The following is a 20,565-nucleotide window of genomic DNA, read 5'->3' on the forward strand; positions in this document are numbered from 1 at the left end:
CCTGGGTGTACGTTTATTATAAAATATTTTTAGAATTTACTTTTGTCTGTTTGCTTTCCTTCTTCTCTCTCTCCTTCTTTATTTGCCCATTTGAATATTATTCAGTTTTATTTTACAGAGTTGTGGGTGGACGTGCAGGGATGCAAACATCCCCAGAGTGCTCTAGACCAGTGGTTCTCAAACTTTTTACAGTGGAGTACCCCCCGAAATATACTTTTTTTTAGCCAAGTACCCGAAACTCTCCTTTCAGCATTTTTGATTGAAAAAAATTAGGCAAAATTTGTTCCTGTGACAAAGGTGTCTGTTTATATATATCTATATCTACACTGAACAAAAATATAAACCCACCACTTTTGTTTTTGCTCCCATTTTTCATGAGCTGAACTCAAAGATCTAAAACTTTTTCTGTGTACACACAAGGTTTATTTCTCTCAAATATTGTTCACAAATCTGTCTAAATTTGTGTTAGTGAACACTTCTTCTTTGCTGAGATAATCCATCCACCTCACAGGTGTGGCAGATCAAGATGCTGATTAGACAGCAGGATTTTTGCACAGGTGTGCCTTAGGCTGGCCACAATAAAAGGCCACTCCAAAATGTGCAGTTTTATCACACAGCACAATACCACAGATGTCACAAGTTTTGAGGGAATATGCAGTAGTCATGCTGACTTCAGGAATCTCCACCAGAGCTTTTCCCTGTGAATTGAATGTTCATTTCTCTACCATAAGCCATCTCCAAAGCTGTTTCAGAGAATTCATGAAGAAGACTGTGCGAGGAAAATGGTGGTCACACCAAATACTGACTGGTTTTCTGACCCCCCTGGACCACCCAATACAGTAAAAGTGCACATTTTAGAGTGGCCTTTTATTGTGGCCAGCCTAAGTCACACCTGTGCAATAATCCTGCTGTCTAATCAGCATCTTGATATGCCACACCTGTGAGGTGGATGGATTATCTCAGCAAAGGACAAAGGAGAAGTGCTCACTAACACAGATTTAGACAAATTTATGAACAATATTTGAGAGAAATAGGCCTTTTGTGTACATAGAAAGTTTTAGATCTTTGAGTTCAGCTCATGAAAAATGGGAGCAAAAACAAAAGTGGTGCGTTTATATTTTTGTTCAGTGTATATCTATATCTATATCTATATCTATATCTATATAAATTTTAAGTAAATTTTGTGTGCAAAATATAGAGTGCCCACTTTCATTGATAAGAAAAATTAATTGGTCATTAATTAATAAATGAACATTTCATCAGCAAAAAAATAATTACTAAGCTACTCAAATAAACTCATTTTGAACTAGAAGCACTCGGAGAGCGCAGACCTCCACCAAGGCTGATCAGTGGCCCCCCCCGTGGGCCCCCCCACCCCCGATCACCACCAAAATTTAATCATTTCTTCCTTATCCCATTTCCAACAAACCCTGAAAATTTCATCCAAATCTGTCCATAACTTTTTGAGTTATGTTGCACACTAACGGACAGACAAACAAACAAACAAACAAACAGACAGACAAACAAACAAACCCTGGCAAAAACATAACCTCCTTGGCGGAGGTAACAATATAAAAGAGAAATGTTCTTAAAATGTCTAAATTTCAGCAAGATGACTGACAATAAAACTATTATATGAATGTATTTATTGTGTTTTATATTTCAGAATTAATTCTCATTATTCATTTTGTATTCAGCCTATGATGACTTATTTAATGTATTTTTCCCAAAACATTTCAAGTACCCCCTGGGCTTCTTCCAAGTACCCCTGGGGGTACACATACCCCACTTTGGGAACCCCTGTGCTAGAACTAACATGTATTTGCGTTGTTGCTGGACTAATGTAGAAACAAGTTTGACTGTATGATTGTATCTGATGATAAATGACAACAAAAAGAAGTGAAGAAAACACATCCTTGCTGCGATTAAACAGCATTTTGACACAGCATGGAGGGCAGTTTCCAGATCCAGATAGGAATCGAGTATGTTTCAAAGCTATCATACAAGTTGAATGTTTTCCTGTGGTTGGGTGCAGCTAAAATGTGACAGTAAGTGACAGAGTGTTGATATAGTGAAAAGTAAGAATGCTGTACATCTGCAGGTACACTCCTACACCTGGAACGGTATTCATAGTTTGGTGTTTACTCATTCACATAAGCAACAGCACTGAGCTACAGGCTAATCAATCTAATCAAATATTTAGCAGCAAAATCAGAATACAACATACATATAAAAAGTTGGATGTTGAAAACATTTATTTACACAATAAACATCTGTCTTTTTGCGCTTGCGTGTCAAATATGGTCTGAAAAATCTACCGAGAAGTTGGAGTCTTTGAGTCTGGAACAGTATGGCATATTGAAATGGAATCGTGCAGGAACCGAGTGAAATACTGTATGTCTGGCCTGGTTTGATCAATAAACAATATATTCTCTTCAAGTCAGAGAGAAAGACTTTGCAATCGGCCTCTTTTTAGCCGTCTGTTTGGGCACCACAGTTTGCAGCAGCTTCCTCACCAGATCCAGTCGACCTTTCCTGATCAGAGCTTTGGCCAACTCTGTGACCTCTGCTGTGTGCGTCCTGTAAAGGTGCTTCAGTTCTGCCTTCACCGTCTCCTCAGGGTACATCTCCTCGGCCTTGTGCACCCACAGCTCCAGCTGGGTGATGGCGGGGCCGGGATCGGGGCCGGTCTGCATGAACAGAGCCAGCAGGGCCTGAAGGAGGCAGTGTAGGGCCGTGGTGTCTCTGCTTCCGGGCTTCTCTAACTCCAGGGCGCGTTTGAAACAGTCTGCGGCGTTCTGCTCCTCGCCTTTCAACAGGAGGCAGCGCCCTCTGAGCACGTGCAGGTCTGGTAAGGTGTCGCCCAGATGGAACTGCAGGGCCTGGGAGAGGCTCACCAACGCACTGTTCACTGCCTCCTCATCCACCAGAAGGCTCTCCTGAAGCGCATCCACACCCATGTAGTAAAACACCTGATGGAAAAACAGTCCATTGGAAACATATTTAAAACTTTTGACCAACTAAAAAGCAAATTTAACCTACCATCAAGCGACCACTATAGGTACTTACAAATAAGAAATTACATAATAAACTAGAAGCACTTGGAGAGCGCAGACCTCCGCCAAGGCTGATCAGTGGCCCCCCCCGTGGGCCCCCCCACCCCCGATCACCACCAAAATTTAATCATTTCTTCCTTATCCCATTTCCAACAAACCCTGAAAATTTCATCCAAATCTGTCCATAACTTTTTGAGTTATGTTGCACACTAACGGACAGACAAACAAACAAACAAACAAACAAACCCTGGCAAAAACATAACCTCCTTGGCGGAGGTAAACATGCTGACTGGGATCACATCAGAAGAGAACCAACAAACATAGAAAGACATTTTATCAATTTGATTGAAAATGATGGTGTAATGAAAACACAAGCGTCTTTGATATATCAGAAGCTGTTGTTAGATTTTTCAGATAATTCACAGCACATAAAACAACAATGGGAACTGGAATTAAACGTAATATTGGATGAGGATATCTGGGGAAATGTTTGCTCTGGTTGTCACAGGGGGGTGGGGAGTCAGCTTTGGAAGGAATTTAACTGGAAGGTTAAAATACGATTTTTCAGAACCCCATTAAAATCTTTTCTCTCTAAAAGTGGTGTAAGCAACAAGTGTTGGAGAAACTGTGGTCTTGTCGGTGATCAGACACACATATTTTGGGAGTGCCCCATTGTGAAACACTTCTGGACTAATGTAAAAGGCATATTGGATAGTTTACTTAAAGTGAACCTCTCTATGGACCCATTATTATTTTTACTGGACGTATTCCCTGATGGTCTGTCCCACGACCAAAAATTCATACTACATCTTCTTCTGATGACTGCAAGAAAAATGATAGCAATGTTATGGCTGAAACCTGAATCACCTACAATTGGACAATGGATACAAAAAAATTAAACAAGTTTGTCTAATGGAACAGTTAACAGCACAGCTACAGCTGAAGACTCCGACCTTTGAAAGAAGATGGAGACCAGTATTCAGTCTTATTGGAATGGATATTTAAGCCTGGATTGTTTTGGTTTTTTTTCTTTTTCTCTCCTTTTCTTCATTGTAACCAAATATTTTATATTGTAATCTTGGGCCCAATCTCAGGACAAACGTTGTTACTCTGTACATTGTTTTTTTTTGTTTTATTTTGTTTTCTTCAATAAAAGTTAAAAAAAAAAGAAAAACAGTCCATTAACCCATAAACACCCACACAACCATCAGCAACCAAAGCATCTACTGATCTAAAGTGTTTAATACCTTTCAGTACATGTAAATAATTGGGCCCAATCCCAATTCACCCCTTAGCCCTCGCCCTTACCCCTACCCCTTGGCCCTTGCATTTGACACTACCCCTTGAAACAGAGTTGCAAGGAGTAGGAGTTGAAACGTTCTCCTATGAAATGGGACAACCCTTCGAGACCTGTTCCGTCATCAGCAGTCATTGATGCCGCTATAAACAGATGAGACAACTTTGTTTCCGAAAGTATTCACCATGCCGTCAGCAGCTGTAACCGTCTCTGTTCCAAGGTTATTATCGTTAATGAAAAGTAACGAAATGACGAAAACTAGAATTGAAAAACATTTTCGTTAACTGAAATAAATAAAAACTATAATTAAAAGAAAAAAACGATAACTAACTGAAACTGTATTGTGTGCTTACAAAACTAACTAAAATAAAAATTATGGATAAAATTCCCTTCGTTTTCATCTTTGTCAATGTCGGATTGATACAAAAGTGATTTATTTCGCTCTAGCAATTTTAGCTAGCGACACCATACGGTACTTCACGGTCCATCACTTGTGGTTCAGTGTCGTCTTCTGGTTCCCACTCTACCTGGAAACATGGAGACTAAAGTTGGGAGAAAGCAGCAGAGTCCTGTCTGGGATTTATTTGAATACGACGGCGAAGAAGATAAAAGATATGATGAAACTAAAACTAAACTAAAACTAAGCATTTAGAAAAAAACAAAAACTAATAAAAACTAGCAAACCTGCTCTAAAAACTAATTAAAACGAACTGAATTAGAGAAAAAAACTCAAAACAAAATAAAACTAAACTTTAATGAAAAATCCAAAACTATTATAACCTTTCTCTGTTCTATGGGCTTTGGTCGTTTTTTTTACAGCTATCAACTATAAACCACAGAAATACGATCTATAACACATCGAAACGGCATTAAACGGTTAATCAAATGATTAAGTTGTTTACGAAGAAAATACATACATTTGTGTGTTTCTTTCATCACACTGATGCACTTTTTTGCTGTGTTTACCTCCATCTTGCCAATGATTCGAACAGAATTATGGGAAATTTCTCCTACCCCTCCATTCGTAGTGTGGTCCTGGAAAATCTCTGTTTCGAGGACTATACAGCCTTCCGCCTTAGCCCTTCTCCTCCATCTAATCGAGAATTGGGACAACACTACCCCTTCACGTTTACGTGCAAAGCGGAGGGGTAGGGGTAAAGGGGAGGGGCCAAGGGGTGAACTGGGATTCAGCCTTGGTGTAAAATACAGTTTGTCATCTTTTCATGGTCATCAGATTTGACCTATTTGGATGTTCAGAGGCTCTGTAGTTACCTTCTACAACACTGATTCACCAGTAAAACCCATGGAGTTGGATCAGTGACAGTGGATGGACACACTTGTTTTTATGTTCAGTTAATGATATCTTTGCTGAAAAAGTAACTGTTTCTTTAGTTTTCTCTGTTTCTGATATAAGAACCTTTGAATTTACTCGAAGCTTTAATGAATATCTACATAATCAGTGAATTAAATATAAGAAAATACATGATTTGCACAAAAAAAAAGCAAAATACTGATGATAATATTACAATAAATTGTCATAAATAACTTAAGAAAGGTCAAATATAGAGAAAAATTCATTTGGGAACTGACCCAAAAGTAGCGCTGGGCCTTTATGGGTTAAACCTGGCTGCTTTTGTGAACATGCAGATTGTGGAGGAGTTAAGGCCTGTACCTGCGCCATCTGGAGGTGAGTCCTCAGACATGGACGAACACTTACAACCTTGTCCAGGTCTTTTTTGGCCTCAATCAATTTGTGTCTGTCTGGGAATCCACCTTGTCCATTTTTGGCCTTCTCCAGCTCTCTGACGTAGAGCCTCATATTGATCTAAAAGGAAGACATTGGTAAAAATATTTAACCCTCAAGCATCACAATAGACTTTTTTGTCCATTTGGGCAAATTTTTCCTTTTTCCTGACTGTGTTAGTGTATATGGCACCATTGTTTTTGTAGAAACTCTCTGTCTTGACAAAGTTTAAAACTCTAATTTAAAGTTTTCTAATTGATCATCAGAACACAGTGAAAACAAGAAAAGCACTTGGAGAGCCCCCCCCCCCCCCCGGTCACCACCAAAATTTAATCATTTCTTCCTTCTGCCAGTATCAACATTTCCTGAAAACTTCATGAAAATCCGTCCATAACTTTTTGAGTTATCTTGCTAACAAACAAACAAACAAACACGCACACAAACACACAAAGCAAAGTGATCCCAATACCTCCTAGCGGAGGTAAAAATACTGCCCTCTTGAGTCATTCAGGACCTAAGATAGATTCATATTCATATTTTTCCGCTCTTTTTGGCATAAACTTCTTTAAGAACTTCAGCCCTGCTCAAAACTACTAAACATTAACTCATTTTAAGGATTTAAACCCTTAAAACACAGGTGTGATTAATTGAAGTCACTGTTATTTATGAAAAACAAACATAAAATGAATTATTTTCCATATAATAAATGTTGGGTGACTAATGCAGAGACTACTCACTATGTTCCTGTACGGAAAATAACTAATTTTTGCTTCTGAAGATCATGAAAATGCTGTAAACTGTAAAACCTATTTCATTGCTCAGTAGACCTTTCTTGCTTTTTCTAATATACTAACTGTAAATGTATTTCTCCAGTTGTATATGACATATACTTTTAGTAAAGAAAGACTATTTCTATGTAAAACAGTATTTTGTCTTCAGTTCATGTAGCCAGAAAACAATTGCTTAAGATGATATAAACATAATAAATCTTTTATACATTGAAATGAATAAATAAATAAAATCGAGATTTCAGTTTTTGTGCATATGACACACCTCTTGTAATATGTGGAGAAATGGAGTTACTACTTTTATTTCAAATGAACAGATCATATCATACCTTAAACCTACCTTATCATTTGGTTATCTACACCCATGATATTAGCTATGACGTTGCACCTTTAATGTGAACTGGGCACGGTGTTGTAGTCATTTTATAAAACACCCATCATAATAACATGGAGAGCTTTGATGATACATTTGACACAAACTGAAAACAAACATAAAATTGTTGTATTTCATGCAGCCTTTTGGCCAGGACGGCCTTGGAAAAGAGGTTCTTAATGTCAGTGGGATTTTTTCCTGGTTAAATAAAGGTTAAATAAAAATAAAAAAACAAACAAACAAACACATAAAGTATACATAAATAATATTAGACACAGTAGTTAGTGAAGGTAAATGATTAAGTGCTTGTGTGTAAATTACTAATTGCTTTGCTAATTTGATTAGCTTTATGAAAGAACAAATGACAGCTTCATGCAGTTGGATTTGGACTAGAACACTGACTCTTCTACAATTACACTGGTCAACAACAAATTTATTGTTGAAGTTTTTTGAGCTGATTTAGGATAATTTTGGTGTGCTGAATCCAAAAATCACATTAATTTTGCTCAATCAGGTCAACTTTCTCAACTATGCTACATATTGGCTTTTGAACATTTTTGCTTACATTTATGGGCATTTTCACATCATATGATACAAAATTCTTTCATATTTCTTGCAATAAATGAGTTCTGAAGATTTTACTTTTGCCAATTTATGATTAATGTTTTTTTTAATATTACAGGTGAATGAAATGACTTCGACTGGAAGATCTTGCAAAAATAAGCCTGACGTATTCTGCTACATCTGCAGTGAATACACCATTGTACCTAACAGGAAACCTGTTAGAAAATGATTTTTTTCCTCTTAAAACCTATTTTGGGTGAGAACTATATAAAAAAATCAACTGATAAAGTCACAAAAATGTAATCAATTTTGTGAGAAGATCAAATTTTTCAAAATCAAATTAGCAAAAAAACCTGACCTGATTGAGGAAAACAGATGTCATTTTTGGATTTAGCGGTGCAAAATGGTCCTAATTCAGTGGAAAAAAACCTAGACAACTTGCAAAAAACATTTTTTTTAACCCAGTGTTATTAGACCATCAAAGTCATCAAAATTATGGTTATGTAATCCAGTCCTAACTCCTGTGTGTATCATGTGACTAAAACAGACAGAAAAGAAAACATGGAATGTCTAAAAGCACTGTTTTTGTCAGTTCGATGCCATAGATATTGATGGAAGAACTGAAGTGATTTTGGTTTTTTATCAAGAAAACATGTTAAATGGATAGATATCAGGTCTGAAATTAAACTACTATGAGCTATTTTTTGTTGTTATCATTATATTTGTCCAAAAAAATGTACCTTTAGTTGTACCAGGCATTAAAATGAACAAGAAATTGAAGAAAACAAGGGGTGGTCTAATAATTTTTTCCGCGACTGTATCTGAATGTATTGGCTCAGATTCAACGAACAGATGATGTTACTGCTATGACTTTTGTTTTGTGTTTTACGGCCGTTGTATGAGCTCATAAACTGTCAGACCTATAACTTTCACAGATGTTTCCTTCAGACTGACTCACCTGTTTTTCAGTTGTATTATTGCCAAACCATGGTGTCATACAAACCTGACGACTGTTTGACAGAACATCAGTATCATCGAGTTGCTCACCAACTTCTGCAACGGTGTTTAATTCATGTGTTTCATCTGCAAATTTGACTAAATGATTCTTATGATGTTGTGTTCTGTGAGTTTAACGTTGGCGTTGAGTGGATGTTCTGGCGGTTTCGTACCGTGGCCCGGGTGCAGTATGCCTGCCAGTTGAGCTCTGGATCCGGCAGCACATTCAGAGCCATGTTACAGATCCCTGTGGCCATCTCATGTTTGCTCAGCAGAAAGAAGACTTTGGCCAGAAGGTTCAGGATGAATGCATTGTCGCTGGCCAAATTTATGGCCTAGAGATAGAGACACAGACAGATTTCTTTGTACATTATTAGGCATAACATGTTTGGTTTTTTTTCAATACAATCACCAATGATGATAAACTCTAAATATAGCTTGAAAATATAATTATTATGATTAATTTACTGATCATGTAGATGTTCATAAAAGCTCAGATTAAAGTTGAGGGTTATTATATCCCAAACAGAGAAAACTGAAGAAAAACTGACATTTTTAGCAAAAATGTCATTAACTAAATGTAAAATCAAAAGTCTCCATCCACTGTCATTGATCCAACTCCATGGGTTTTACTGGTGAATCAATATTGTAGAAGATGACGGTGTTTCCACGGTAACTACAGTGCCTCTGAACGTCCAAATGGGTCATATCTGATGACAAACTGTATTTTACACCAATTATTTACATGTATTGATAGGATTAGGGGATTGACAGGTATTAAATATGTCAGATCAGTAGATTATTTTGGTTGATGGTGGGTGTTTGGGTCTTTATGAGTTAAGTGATTCTGGATATTTTCTTTTTTTTTAATCACTTTGGCTTTTTTTTTAATCACTTTGACTTTAATTCTTGTGATATTGTTACATATTTTGGTATGGATTTAGTTGGCAGGTTGTGCAATAGTTTTATTTATTTTTTAATTTAATTTAATTTATTATTTTGTGTCTGCACTGAGATGTCTTCTTGTTTGTACTATGTTCTCTGTATGGTGTTGAAGCCCCCGTGCACTATTGCCTACACCAAACATCCCCCTGGGGACAATAAAGTATATCTTATCTTATCTTATCTTATCTTATCTTATCTTATCTTATCTTATCTTATCTTATCTTATCTTATCTTATAATACTGTGAGAATGACTTTCCTTGATGAGGACAAATACTACAAATAGTTCCTATATTTTGCTTGTAAACTTATATTATAACTTATATATATTTTGCTGTAACTTACATAACTAAAGATATTTTAGTAAAAATCTGTTGGACTTATATACTTATAAGTTGAACAGTATCATTTGATTTATTTAACCAAATATCTACAATATCTACAATAGGTCTGAGTAAAAGGTATTCCTATGATGATTTATCTCTTGTTGTCAAATAAGTATTGAAATGTACAGTCAGGTCTGTACATATTTGGACACAGATGTTGTAATGTTGCCTCTGTACACCATCACAGTGAATCTGAAATGAAAGAATCAATATGTGCTCAAAGTGTGGAATTTCAGCTTTATTTTATGGAGGTTATAAAAAGAATTGCATAACCCAGTAAGGAATTATAACCGTTCTACCCATAGTCCCTCCATTTTCAAAAGTAATTGGACAACTGGCTGTAACTTACAGTTCCGTAGCAGGACAGAGGGTCCGACGCAGAGTATCCACAGTCATGTATCGACATCGGAACAGTGGTGAACTCGTCTTTCCTCTCTAACATGATGCCGACATAACACCAGGCCAGAGCTGAGCGGAGAATAAAACAAAACATTTTACCGGATATTTAATTAAAAGCGTCTAATTCTACAGCGTCGGCCTTATGAAAAGATTGCACGTGTAATAAACGTACCATGTTTACCTTTGTGCTGCGCTTTCTCCGACTGAAGTGTTTCTGTCAGAAGCTTCAGTCCCTTATTGTAGTGAGACAGTCTAGAGTATTCAGAGTCCTCTTTGGTTTTAACTATGTCGTCTAACCTGCAGGAACAAGATGCCCTCATAGAGATAAAAACACTATATGGACAAAAGTGTTGGGACACGTTGAAAACAGGTGTTTCTTTTCTAACAGGGATATAAAAAAAAAAAAAAAAAAAACAATAATGATAAATGTCATAATATAGTTTAATATTGGGATAAATATCATTGCACTGGTTAGTTTTGTTTAAATAGTTATAGGTCAAGTCACGCGCCTGTTGACTTTGAATCAAAAAATTAGAATTGAGATTATGATTTCAAACTTTTTGCAGTTCAATAGTATAACATCTTAAGTTTCTAAATCCATTAAAATTTTTGCCAAAAAAGGATTTTCAAGAAAATGATGGAACTTTTTATACAAACTAAATTCAGTCCCTCGGAAAGTTCTCTAAGAATGAATAATATAACTTATCACTGCTATAATTTGAAATCTCAGTCATATATTTCTGTTTTCAGTCTAGTTTTATGACCTTTTGCACACCCTTTTATCATTATAAAAATAATTTTGTCTGAAAAATTGGTGTGAATTGCTTTTTTAAGCATTTTAATATCAGATGATGCCGGTTATGTAGGGAATTTCACTATTCTCAAAAAACATGTTTTTTTTTAAATTACTCATTAATCAAATGAGTTAAACCAATGGAAATTTCTGAAAGAAAGCATTTAACCCTCTGCTTAAGCATGGCTTCATTGGAATTTAAGATTATTTTGTCACTAATCTAAAAAAAAAGGTTTATTTTTTTCCCTACATCACCAAAAATAGGTCTCGACATGAAATAGCTAGCTTGTGAAGGATTTTTTTCTTTCACTTTCTATAGATTTAACTTTTCAAATCAATAATTATGATATTCTATTGTCTCTATAATATATAAATATACTATAGATAAAATTAAATTATAGATAAAATTATTAGACCACCCCTTGTTTTCTTCAATTTCTTGTTCATCTTAATGCCTGGTCCAACTAAAGGTACGTTTGTTTGGACAAATATAATGATAACAACAAAAATAGCTCATAAGAATTTAATTTCAGAGCTGATATCTATCCATTTTCCATGTTTTCTTGATAATAACCAAAATCACTTCAGTTCTTCCATCAATATCTATGGCATTGTACTGACAAAAACAGTGCTTTTGGACATTCCATGTTTTCTTTTCTGTCTGTTTTAGTCACATGACACACGCAGGAGTTAGTACTTGATTGCATAACCATTGTTTTTGATGACTTTTGATGGTCTAATAATTTTTTCTGCGACTGCATTATAAAAGGCCTCAGAGATGGTTTTTAATTATAATAATTTCTCTCAACATTGATTTTTTGTTTATTATTTTTTTTCCATGACTATGATTTTAAATGTTCTATCTCTAAATTTCTAAAATACTTTTCATGCTCTGACTAAATAATACTTTTCTACCACAACTAACCATCTACTTGCTTCACATCTCACTTAGGAAGAAAAATTTCCCACTAAACTTTAAGGAAATATTGATGTTTGTATCTCAAAATCATCATGAACAGGAAATCTTGCGGCTGTAAACATGATGTGTCCCAATAGTTTTGTCCGCTATAGTTTATAAACATCAATATTTCCTTAAAGTTTAATGGGAAATTTTTTTCTTCTGAAGTGAGAGGTGAAGAAAGTAGATAGTTAGTTGTGGTAGCAAATTATTATTTAGAGCCTGAGAACAATAAATATTTCAGAAATTTCGAGGTAGAACATTTAAAATCACAGTCATGGATAAAACAAAAAAAGAAATGAGAGAAATTAAGTAAAAACGATTTCTGAGGCATTTTGGAAGCAAAGATGATCATTTAAACAACTACAACAAAACTAACCAATGCAGTGCAATGATATTTATCCTGATATAAAACTATATGATACACATTTGTCATTACTGTTTTGTATTCCAGGCCCTTGTTAGAAAAGAAACACCTGAATTCAACATGTCCAAATACTTCTGTCCATATATGTATCATCACATGGAAAAGATGGCTGTGTTTATTTGTAAAAATCTTTTTAGTTTAGTGTTTTACCTTATATAAATGGTTGCCATTTTGAAGTACCAGCTTCGTTTTTCCTCCATTGGTATCTACAAACAGAATGCACTTCATTAGAAGGAAGAAACAGTCTTCATTCTGCAGACATGGTGTATTATTTGTACTCAATAACCTGCACAACCACATTGCTTCTATGTCATTTCTTTAAAGCACGGGTGTCAAACATGCGGCCCAGGGTCCAAATCCGGCCCGCCAAAGGGTCCAGTCCGGCCCTTGGGATGAATTTGTGAAATGCAAAAATTACACTGAAGATATTAACAATCCTTTTAGTTCAGGTTCCACATTCAGACCAATTCAATCTCAAGTGGGCAGGATTCAGTCAAATACTATCATAATAACATATAAATAATGACAACTCCAGATTTTTCGCTTTGTAAATGTAAATATTTTCATGTATTTACACTAAAACAAAGTATAATTTTGCAAAAAAATGTGAATAACCTGAACAAATATGAACAATCTGAAATATTTTAAGAGAAGTAAGTACAATTTTAACAAAATTCTGCCTGTGATTAAATATTTTGTGTATTTGTAGATCCACTATGATCTGTAAGTTCTAATGTACATGTGGAAATGATAAACTGAAGCATGATTTTGTTAAAATTACACTTATTTTTTTCAGTTTGTTCATGTTTTTCACATCTTTTGAAAGGATAGTTTGTAAATGTAAACCGTTTCATAAAGTAAATTTACTTTTTTTTTTTCACTAAAACAGAGAAAAGTTTGGAGTCGACATTATTTATATATTATTATGTTATTATTTTACTGGTTTGGCCCACTTCAAATCAAATTTAGCTGAATGTGGCCCCTGAACTAAAATTAGTTTGACACCCCTGCTTTAAAGAGATGCATATTTTGCAAAGATCTAACCTCAAACTGCACAGTAAAAGTCACTGCTGATAGTAAGACCTCAAATTACTCAGTTGTTTTTGCTTTTTATTCGTGAATCGTCCACATACTGTAAATTTTATGCGGCTCTTCTGGTAAAATGAGTCATACGGCAGCAATGATCGCCAAGACATTTAATTATAAGTGACACCAAAAGGGTTAAACAGGAGGGAATTCAATGCTGGAAAGATGAGTCATGTAATAATACAGTAAATAGTCTCATTATATAGCCAGTGCTGCCTCTCCTTTCATCTGCTTTTAATAGTCCAACAAAATTTTCATGACTTAAGACTGGTTTTAAATGCAGATAAAACAAAAGTCATGATGTTTTCAAAGTCAAGGTCCAAACTGTCAAACCTGCCTTCACTGATCACTACCCAGGGAACTCAGATAGAACTGACCTATAAATATTTAGGCATTTTAATAGACAGCTCCCTTTCTTTCTCTGCGCACATTCAGCAGCTTGTTAGAAAACTACAACTAAAACTTGGCTTCTTCTTTCGAATTAAATCATGTCTGTCTTTCGAATCAAGAAGCAGACTGGTTTCAGCTACATTTCTGTCTGTGTTGGACTATGGTGATGTCTCGTACATGCATGCCTCCACCCATAGTTTACGGTCACTGGACACTGCGTATCATGGAGCTCTGAGGTTCATCACCGATTTTAAATCTCTTACCCTCATTGTCTGCTTTATGATCGTGTAGGATGGTCTTCTTTATCGGCTCGCAGACTGAATCATTGGTGTATTTTAATTTATAAGTCTATTCTAGGTCTGCTCCCATCCTACCTTCTGACTTACATCAGTCGGAGAACCACAGATGCTTATAATCTGCGTTCTCAGGATCTTTTCTTGTTGTCTGTTCCTAAAGTTAGAACTGAACAGGGGAAAAAGGCCTTCAGGTATGCGGCCCCATTCACCTGGAATGAACTACAGGGGTTGGACAAAATAATGGAAACACCTTAAAAAATCAACAACATATAATTTAATATGGTGTAGGTCCGCCTTTTGCAGCAATTACAGCCTCAATTCTCCGAGGTATTGATTCATACAACTTGTGAATTGTTTCCAAAGGAATTTTAAGCCATTCTTCAGTTAGAATACCCTTCAACTCTTTTAGAGACGATGGCGGTGGAAATCGACGTCTTACTTGAATCTCTAAAACTGACCATAAATGCTCAATAATGTTGAGGTCTGGGGACTGTGCCGGCCATACGAGATGCTCAACTTCATTAGAATGTTCCTCATGCCATTCTTTAACAATTCTAGCTGTATGGATTGGGGCATTATCATCTTGAGGTGAAGGTGTTTCCATTATTTTGTCCAACCCCTGTACAAAAAGACCTGAAACTGAAGGATCTGGTTTGGTTGGACACTTTTAAGAGGATGTTGTATGACTTAGGGAGATATCTGGCTGCAGATGTTTTACCTGACGCACTTTGTCTACATTTCATGAGCGCTTTTTGAGTTGACTTTGGAAGGTTTGACTTGTCTATGTGCTTTTTGTGTATTTGTTTTATGTATGGAAGTCTGTCTGCAACTATTTAACCCTTTCATGCATGAATTATGAGAAACTTAATTGAAATCTTTTTTTTTTTTTTCCTGAGTGTTTTTATTCCTCTTTAAGCATGAAAAAAAAAAAAAAATGCGATTGAAATTGTTTTTTATGAACCTATTTTTCATGGAGTTGCAAAAATGTCCACTCAGCTGGACACCATGTGTTTAATTTTTGAAGCAAAGAAACATCTATTTACTGATACATTGTGTTTGAAAACTACGAAATCCTTTTTCAAATATTGTTAATCTGATGTTTTGTCACATTTTAACAAACTCTAATACTAGTTATTACTCACTTTATGGAGATTATATGCAAAAAAAAAAAAAAAAACAACTTAATGTTAATGACAATCTAACAACAATAACAAGTACCTGATTTACACTCAAACATGTTAGTGCAAATCAGGTTTATCAACAGCAAAGTTACAGTAATGGTATAATTTGCAGTGTATGGGATGATGCTCAAGTTTCCACTGTGTTAGCTGATATGGAACTGAAATATTAAAATCCTTGAAAATACGATAAGAGATCAGCTGTAGAATAGCTGTCCACTCTAGTGACTACTATGCATGAAAGGGTTAATGTACTGCTGCCCGTCTTGGCCAGGACACTCTTGAAAAAGAATTTTTTAATCTCAGTGAGGTTTTCCTGGTTAAATAAAGGTAAAATAAAAATAAAAATCTACATACAGCCGTTTAATATTCATTGATTACACTAGTCAACAACAAATTTATTGTTGAAGTTTTTTGAGCTGATTAAGGATCATTTTGGTGTGCTGAATCCAAAAATCACATTAATTTTGCTCAATCAGGTCAACTTTCTGAACTATGCTACATATTGGCTTTTTAACATTTTTGCTTACATTTATGGGCATTTTCACATCATATGATACAAAATTCTTTCATATTTCTTGCAATAAACGAGTTCTGAAGATTTGACTTTTGCCAATTTATGATTAATGTTTTTTTTAATATTACAGGTGAATGAAATGGCTTCGACTAGAAGATCTTGCAAAAATAAGCCTGACGTATTCTGCTACATCTGCGGTGAATACACCATTGTACCTAACAGGAATCAAGTCACAAGTTTCACAAAGTGTGCTTACCAATCTTATTTTGGTATTAATGTAATTAAATGTAATCAATTTTGTGAGAAGATCTAATTTTTCAAAATATAATTAGCAAAAAAAACCTGACCTGATTGAGAAAAACAGATGTCATTTTTGGATTTAGCGGTGCAAAATGGTCCTAATTCAGTTGAAAAAACCTAGACAACTTGCAAAAAACATTTTTTTGTAACCCAGCGTTATACGTCTTGTGTACGTTTCCATCTCACCAGCTGACCCCCATAGGCCAGAGCTCTGTTGTAAAACGTCAACGCCGCTGTCAGTCTGTCTCTCAGGTCGTCCTCGTTGTCCAGGTCCACGTCATAGGGGTAAACATACGCCTGTTCAGCCAGGCAGCGAGCGGCCAGTAGCCTGGACTCGGCCTGAGCCACCTCCCCAGCGTCCAAACCCATGAGCGAGGACACTTTCTCCACACACTCTCCTGCATCCAGTTCTCTTCCCAGTTTATCGTACACATAACCCAGGTTGGCCCAAGCGTTGAGGTTCCCAGGGTCCTCCTTACAAATGCTTCTGAAAGGTGGAAAAAGGGGTTTTGGTTGTGGGTTAGCGAAGAAGGAATAAAGTACCGGTAATAAGAATATGTGTGATGCTTTTCCAAAAAACTTAATAAACACAATATTACAGTGATGGGACGTCAGTGTATTAAAATTCTACTCTATTCATTGTACTCTAAATAAAAACTTTTAAAAAACCCACTTGGATTAGCTGTAAAATGAAATGTCATGAAGATGAAAACAGGCAAAATTTTCATAAAATATTGACCTTTTAGAGAAAAGTGCAATCGTATGAACTTTATAATGGGTTTCATGATTTTTTTTTACTGGTCTTCCATCTTATTATCTTATTATTTACTTCATATTTGTATCTGTATTTATTATCTAGAAATTAGCACTGTTTAATTCTAATTTATTGTTTGGTTTCTCTTGCATATTCTGTTTTAAATGACTGTTTTTTATGATGTTTTAGTCTTAACTCACTTTAACGGCCAATTTCTGCCTTTGTTTTGTTGATATTCATACTTAATACATTGTGCTTCCATCTGGAGTGACATGTGTTGTATAAATAAAGTTTTTTTCTTGCTTATAAAATACAAAACATTGCTGTAGATTTAACTACCTACTGTATATGAACTAGTAAGAATGAGTTAAACATTGAAAATCTAGGGTATAAAATAAAACATATGCATTAAAACAGAGGTAAAAATGAATCCAAAAACATCCTTAATGCTGTTTCGGGACTTTTTTGCAGTCTGATATCAATACTTTCATTTAGGGAAAAGATCTGAATGCCTCTCCCACTTCTGATCAAACTCTGACAGTGCCCTAAAAGTGTATATTCCACTTAAAAGTACGATCATTTCTTATTTCCTGAATATTTCCTCAGCTGTAAATGAAGTTTTGCTTCCTTATACAGACTACTAACTGTACATAAACTAGAACAAATGAGTTAAACCTTGAAAATCTAAGGAGTAAAATGCAACATATGCATTTAAAACAGCAGTAAAATTAATCCAAAAACATCATATATGATGTGTTTTATGTAATTATAGAAAACTAACAAGAACAACAACCCTTGTACTGTATAATGTCTACTTTCATTTTGCGTTCTTCAAGTTTCACAAATAATACTGCTGTGATTTTTAAATGCAGGACTGTTTTTTGCAGCCTGACATAAATGCTTTCGTTTAAGGAAAAGATCTGAAGAGTTCCACCTTTGATCAAATTGTGACTGTGCCTAAAATCGTACACTCTACTTAACCTCTTACCGGCCAAAATTATTTATAATTATTATCTATCAAGCCGATGCTAATTAAGTGGAGATTGTTAATTTCAATATAGCACATACAACAGCTGTGATGGAAATTGTGATATTATGACGGAAATGTGACATTCAGCATAATTAGCATACGAGTAATTTAACAAATTTGATGACTGATGCTGCTAATGATCAATTCCTCGAGTCAACAATCAAAACAAAACAAAAATGTTCCAAAAATCAGTAGCATGTCATGAAATTAAAAACACTTTTACTGAAACAGGGCTTTGAAATTGATCCATGAACATCAGGGATCATAGATAACCAGGGAACATAGCTCTAGCCTCATAGCATGATTGCCTGAGTCATATACTATATGGACAAAAGTATTGGGACAAGTTGAATTCAGGTGTTTCCTTCTCTTACAAAACAATAATGACAAATATCATAATATAGCTTTATATTGTGATAAATATATTAATTATTAATATTAATGTTTATAAAATTAAGAGTCCATAAAAAAGAAATTATAGAAGGGCAATATGGATATAATGATCTAAACTTTCTGTATCCATCCTATTGTTTGTTTGTTTTTTTTAATGATTATGTAATTAATACATGTGATGGACATTTGCCTTTCTAATAAAAAGATAATTTAAAAAAATAATAATAATATTGATGTTTATATGTCAAATCAGCATGAGCAGGACATCTTACAGCTGTAGACATGATGTGTCCCAGTATTTCTGTCTTTACAGGTTATAAACATCTGTATTTCCTGAAAGTTAAATGGGAGGTTTTTCTTCCTCAATGAGACGTGAAGAAATTAGATGGAAAGCTGTGGTAGAAAATTATTATTTACAGTCAGAGTATGAAAAATATTATAGAAATTTAGAGGCAGAACATTCAAAATCATAGTCATGGATAAAAAAAAAAAAAAAAAAAGAATCAGTGTTGAAAGAAATTAAGTAAAAAACATCTCTGAGGCATTTTGGAAGCAAAGGTAACAATTTAAACCAAACTAACCACTGAAATGATATTGATCCCAATATAAAACTATATTATGTCATTTGTCATTACTGCTTTGTATCCCAGACCCATTAGAAAAGAAACACCTGAATTCAACATGTCCCAATACTTTTGTCCATATAGTGTACGACTATGAGGCTAATGACATGTACATTCACAATGACTGTTGAGCAGCACCTCATTATAAAACCGGTGGAATACTGAGGTGAATTCTCGACAGTAGCCTACGAGGGGTTAATGTAGTACAATATAATATAGTATAATATGTTCATTTCTTCACCTGAACGTTTCCTCAGCTGTTTCCAGGTGGTCCAGGTGAAAGGCCAGCAGACCCAGGAGGTTCCGGACGGCGTACTGCAGATATCCAACCTCAGCCTCCAGCTCCCCTCGCAGACTCTCCTGTTTCAGATACGTGTCCCGGTGCCGGAGCTTCACGGGTCCGACCGGGTCACAGTTCAGATTGAGATCCAGGTGGAAGTGACCCGGGATGTAGTCCATGTCCTCCATGAGGGACTCGATGTCCTCTGAGCTGTCTGCCTCCATGGCCTCCTGCTCCTCCTCTTCACCTTTTGTTTAAAAAGAGATCAGAATGTTAAATGATACAATAACTATTCTGCATGCCACTTGGGTTTTAGTTTAATCAAAGAACAAAAGGCAGAGAAAATACCTAAACCTGCTCAACAGAACCGTCTCATCTACTGTGACGTGGTTCACCCTGCCTGTGTTCAGCCCGCACAGACAGGTCCAACAGGTTGGAGGTTTGGGAGTGACGGGGGTGTGTAGACGAGGCCAGATAGAGTCCACCTACACATCAGTGTGATTGTCCCACTCATGTGTGATCGCTACATTACTGACACGTTTAAATGAAACATAATGTACTCAGTCATTACAATTATTATTTTCAAATACATCCACATTTAGGCTCCGGTTTCAACTATAGTCAGCATTTAGTCCATTTTGATTATGCAATAACTTTAATGTCTTGACTTGAAGCCTTATTTGGGACTACACTGCAAAAATCTAAATCTTACCAAGTGTTTTTTTTCTCATTTCTAGTCAAAATATCTCATCACACTTACAATAAGACATAATCACCTAAAGCACAGGTGTCAAACATGCGGCCCGGGGGCCAAATCTGGCCCGCCAAAGGTTCCATTCCGGCCCTTGGGATGAAAGAGCAAAAATTAACCTGAACAGTCAAGTTGTCAAAATTATTTTGGTTCAGGTTCCACATACAGACCAATGTGATCTACAGTAAAAATAACAACACAATAACCCATGAATAATGACGACAACCGTTCTTTGTAAAAAAA

General features: G+C 35.6%; 1 protein-coding gene across 2 annotated transcripts; it reads right to left on the bottom strand.

Annotated features, from left to right (window-relative positions):
- Positions 1–1,714: 1,714 nt before the first annotated feature.
- Positions 1,715–19,986, bottom strand: ttc22 (tetratricopeptide repeat domain 22). 2 transcript variants are annotated; one of them, XM_030133092.1, is made up of 9 exons: positions 19,920–19,986; positions 19,533–19,818; positions 16,678–16,978; positions 12,875–12,930; positions 10,728–10,843; positions 10,497–10,615; positions 8,992–9,153; positions 6,026–6,178; positions 1,715–2,972 (listed from the first exon to the last, which is right to left on the bottom strand). In XM_030133092.1, exons 2-9 carry the CDS (start codon positions 19,793–19,795, stop codon positions 2,436–2,438), a joined length of 1,707 nt encoding a protein of 568 aa, XP_029988952.1. In that variant the 5' UTR covers positions 19,796–19,818; positions 19,920–19,986; the 3' UTR covers positions 1,715–2,435. The 2 variants fall into 2 exon arrangements, with proteins under 2 accessions (XP_029988952.1, XP_029988951.1); XM_030133091.1 differs by having other exon boundaries at positions 10,719–10,843.
- Positions 19,987–20,565: the final 579 nt, after the last annotated feature.

Source organism: Sphaeramia orbicularis, chromosome 4 (assembly GCF_902148855.1).
Source record: "Sphaeramia orbicularis chromosome 4, fSphaOr1.1, whole genome shotgun sequence".
NCBI lineage: Eukaryota > Metazoa > Chordata > Actinopteri > Kurtiformes > Apogonidae > Sphaeramia > Sphaeramia orbicularis.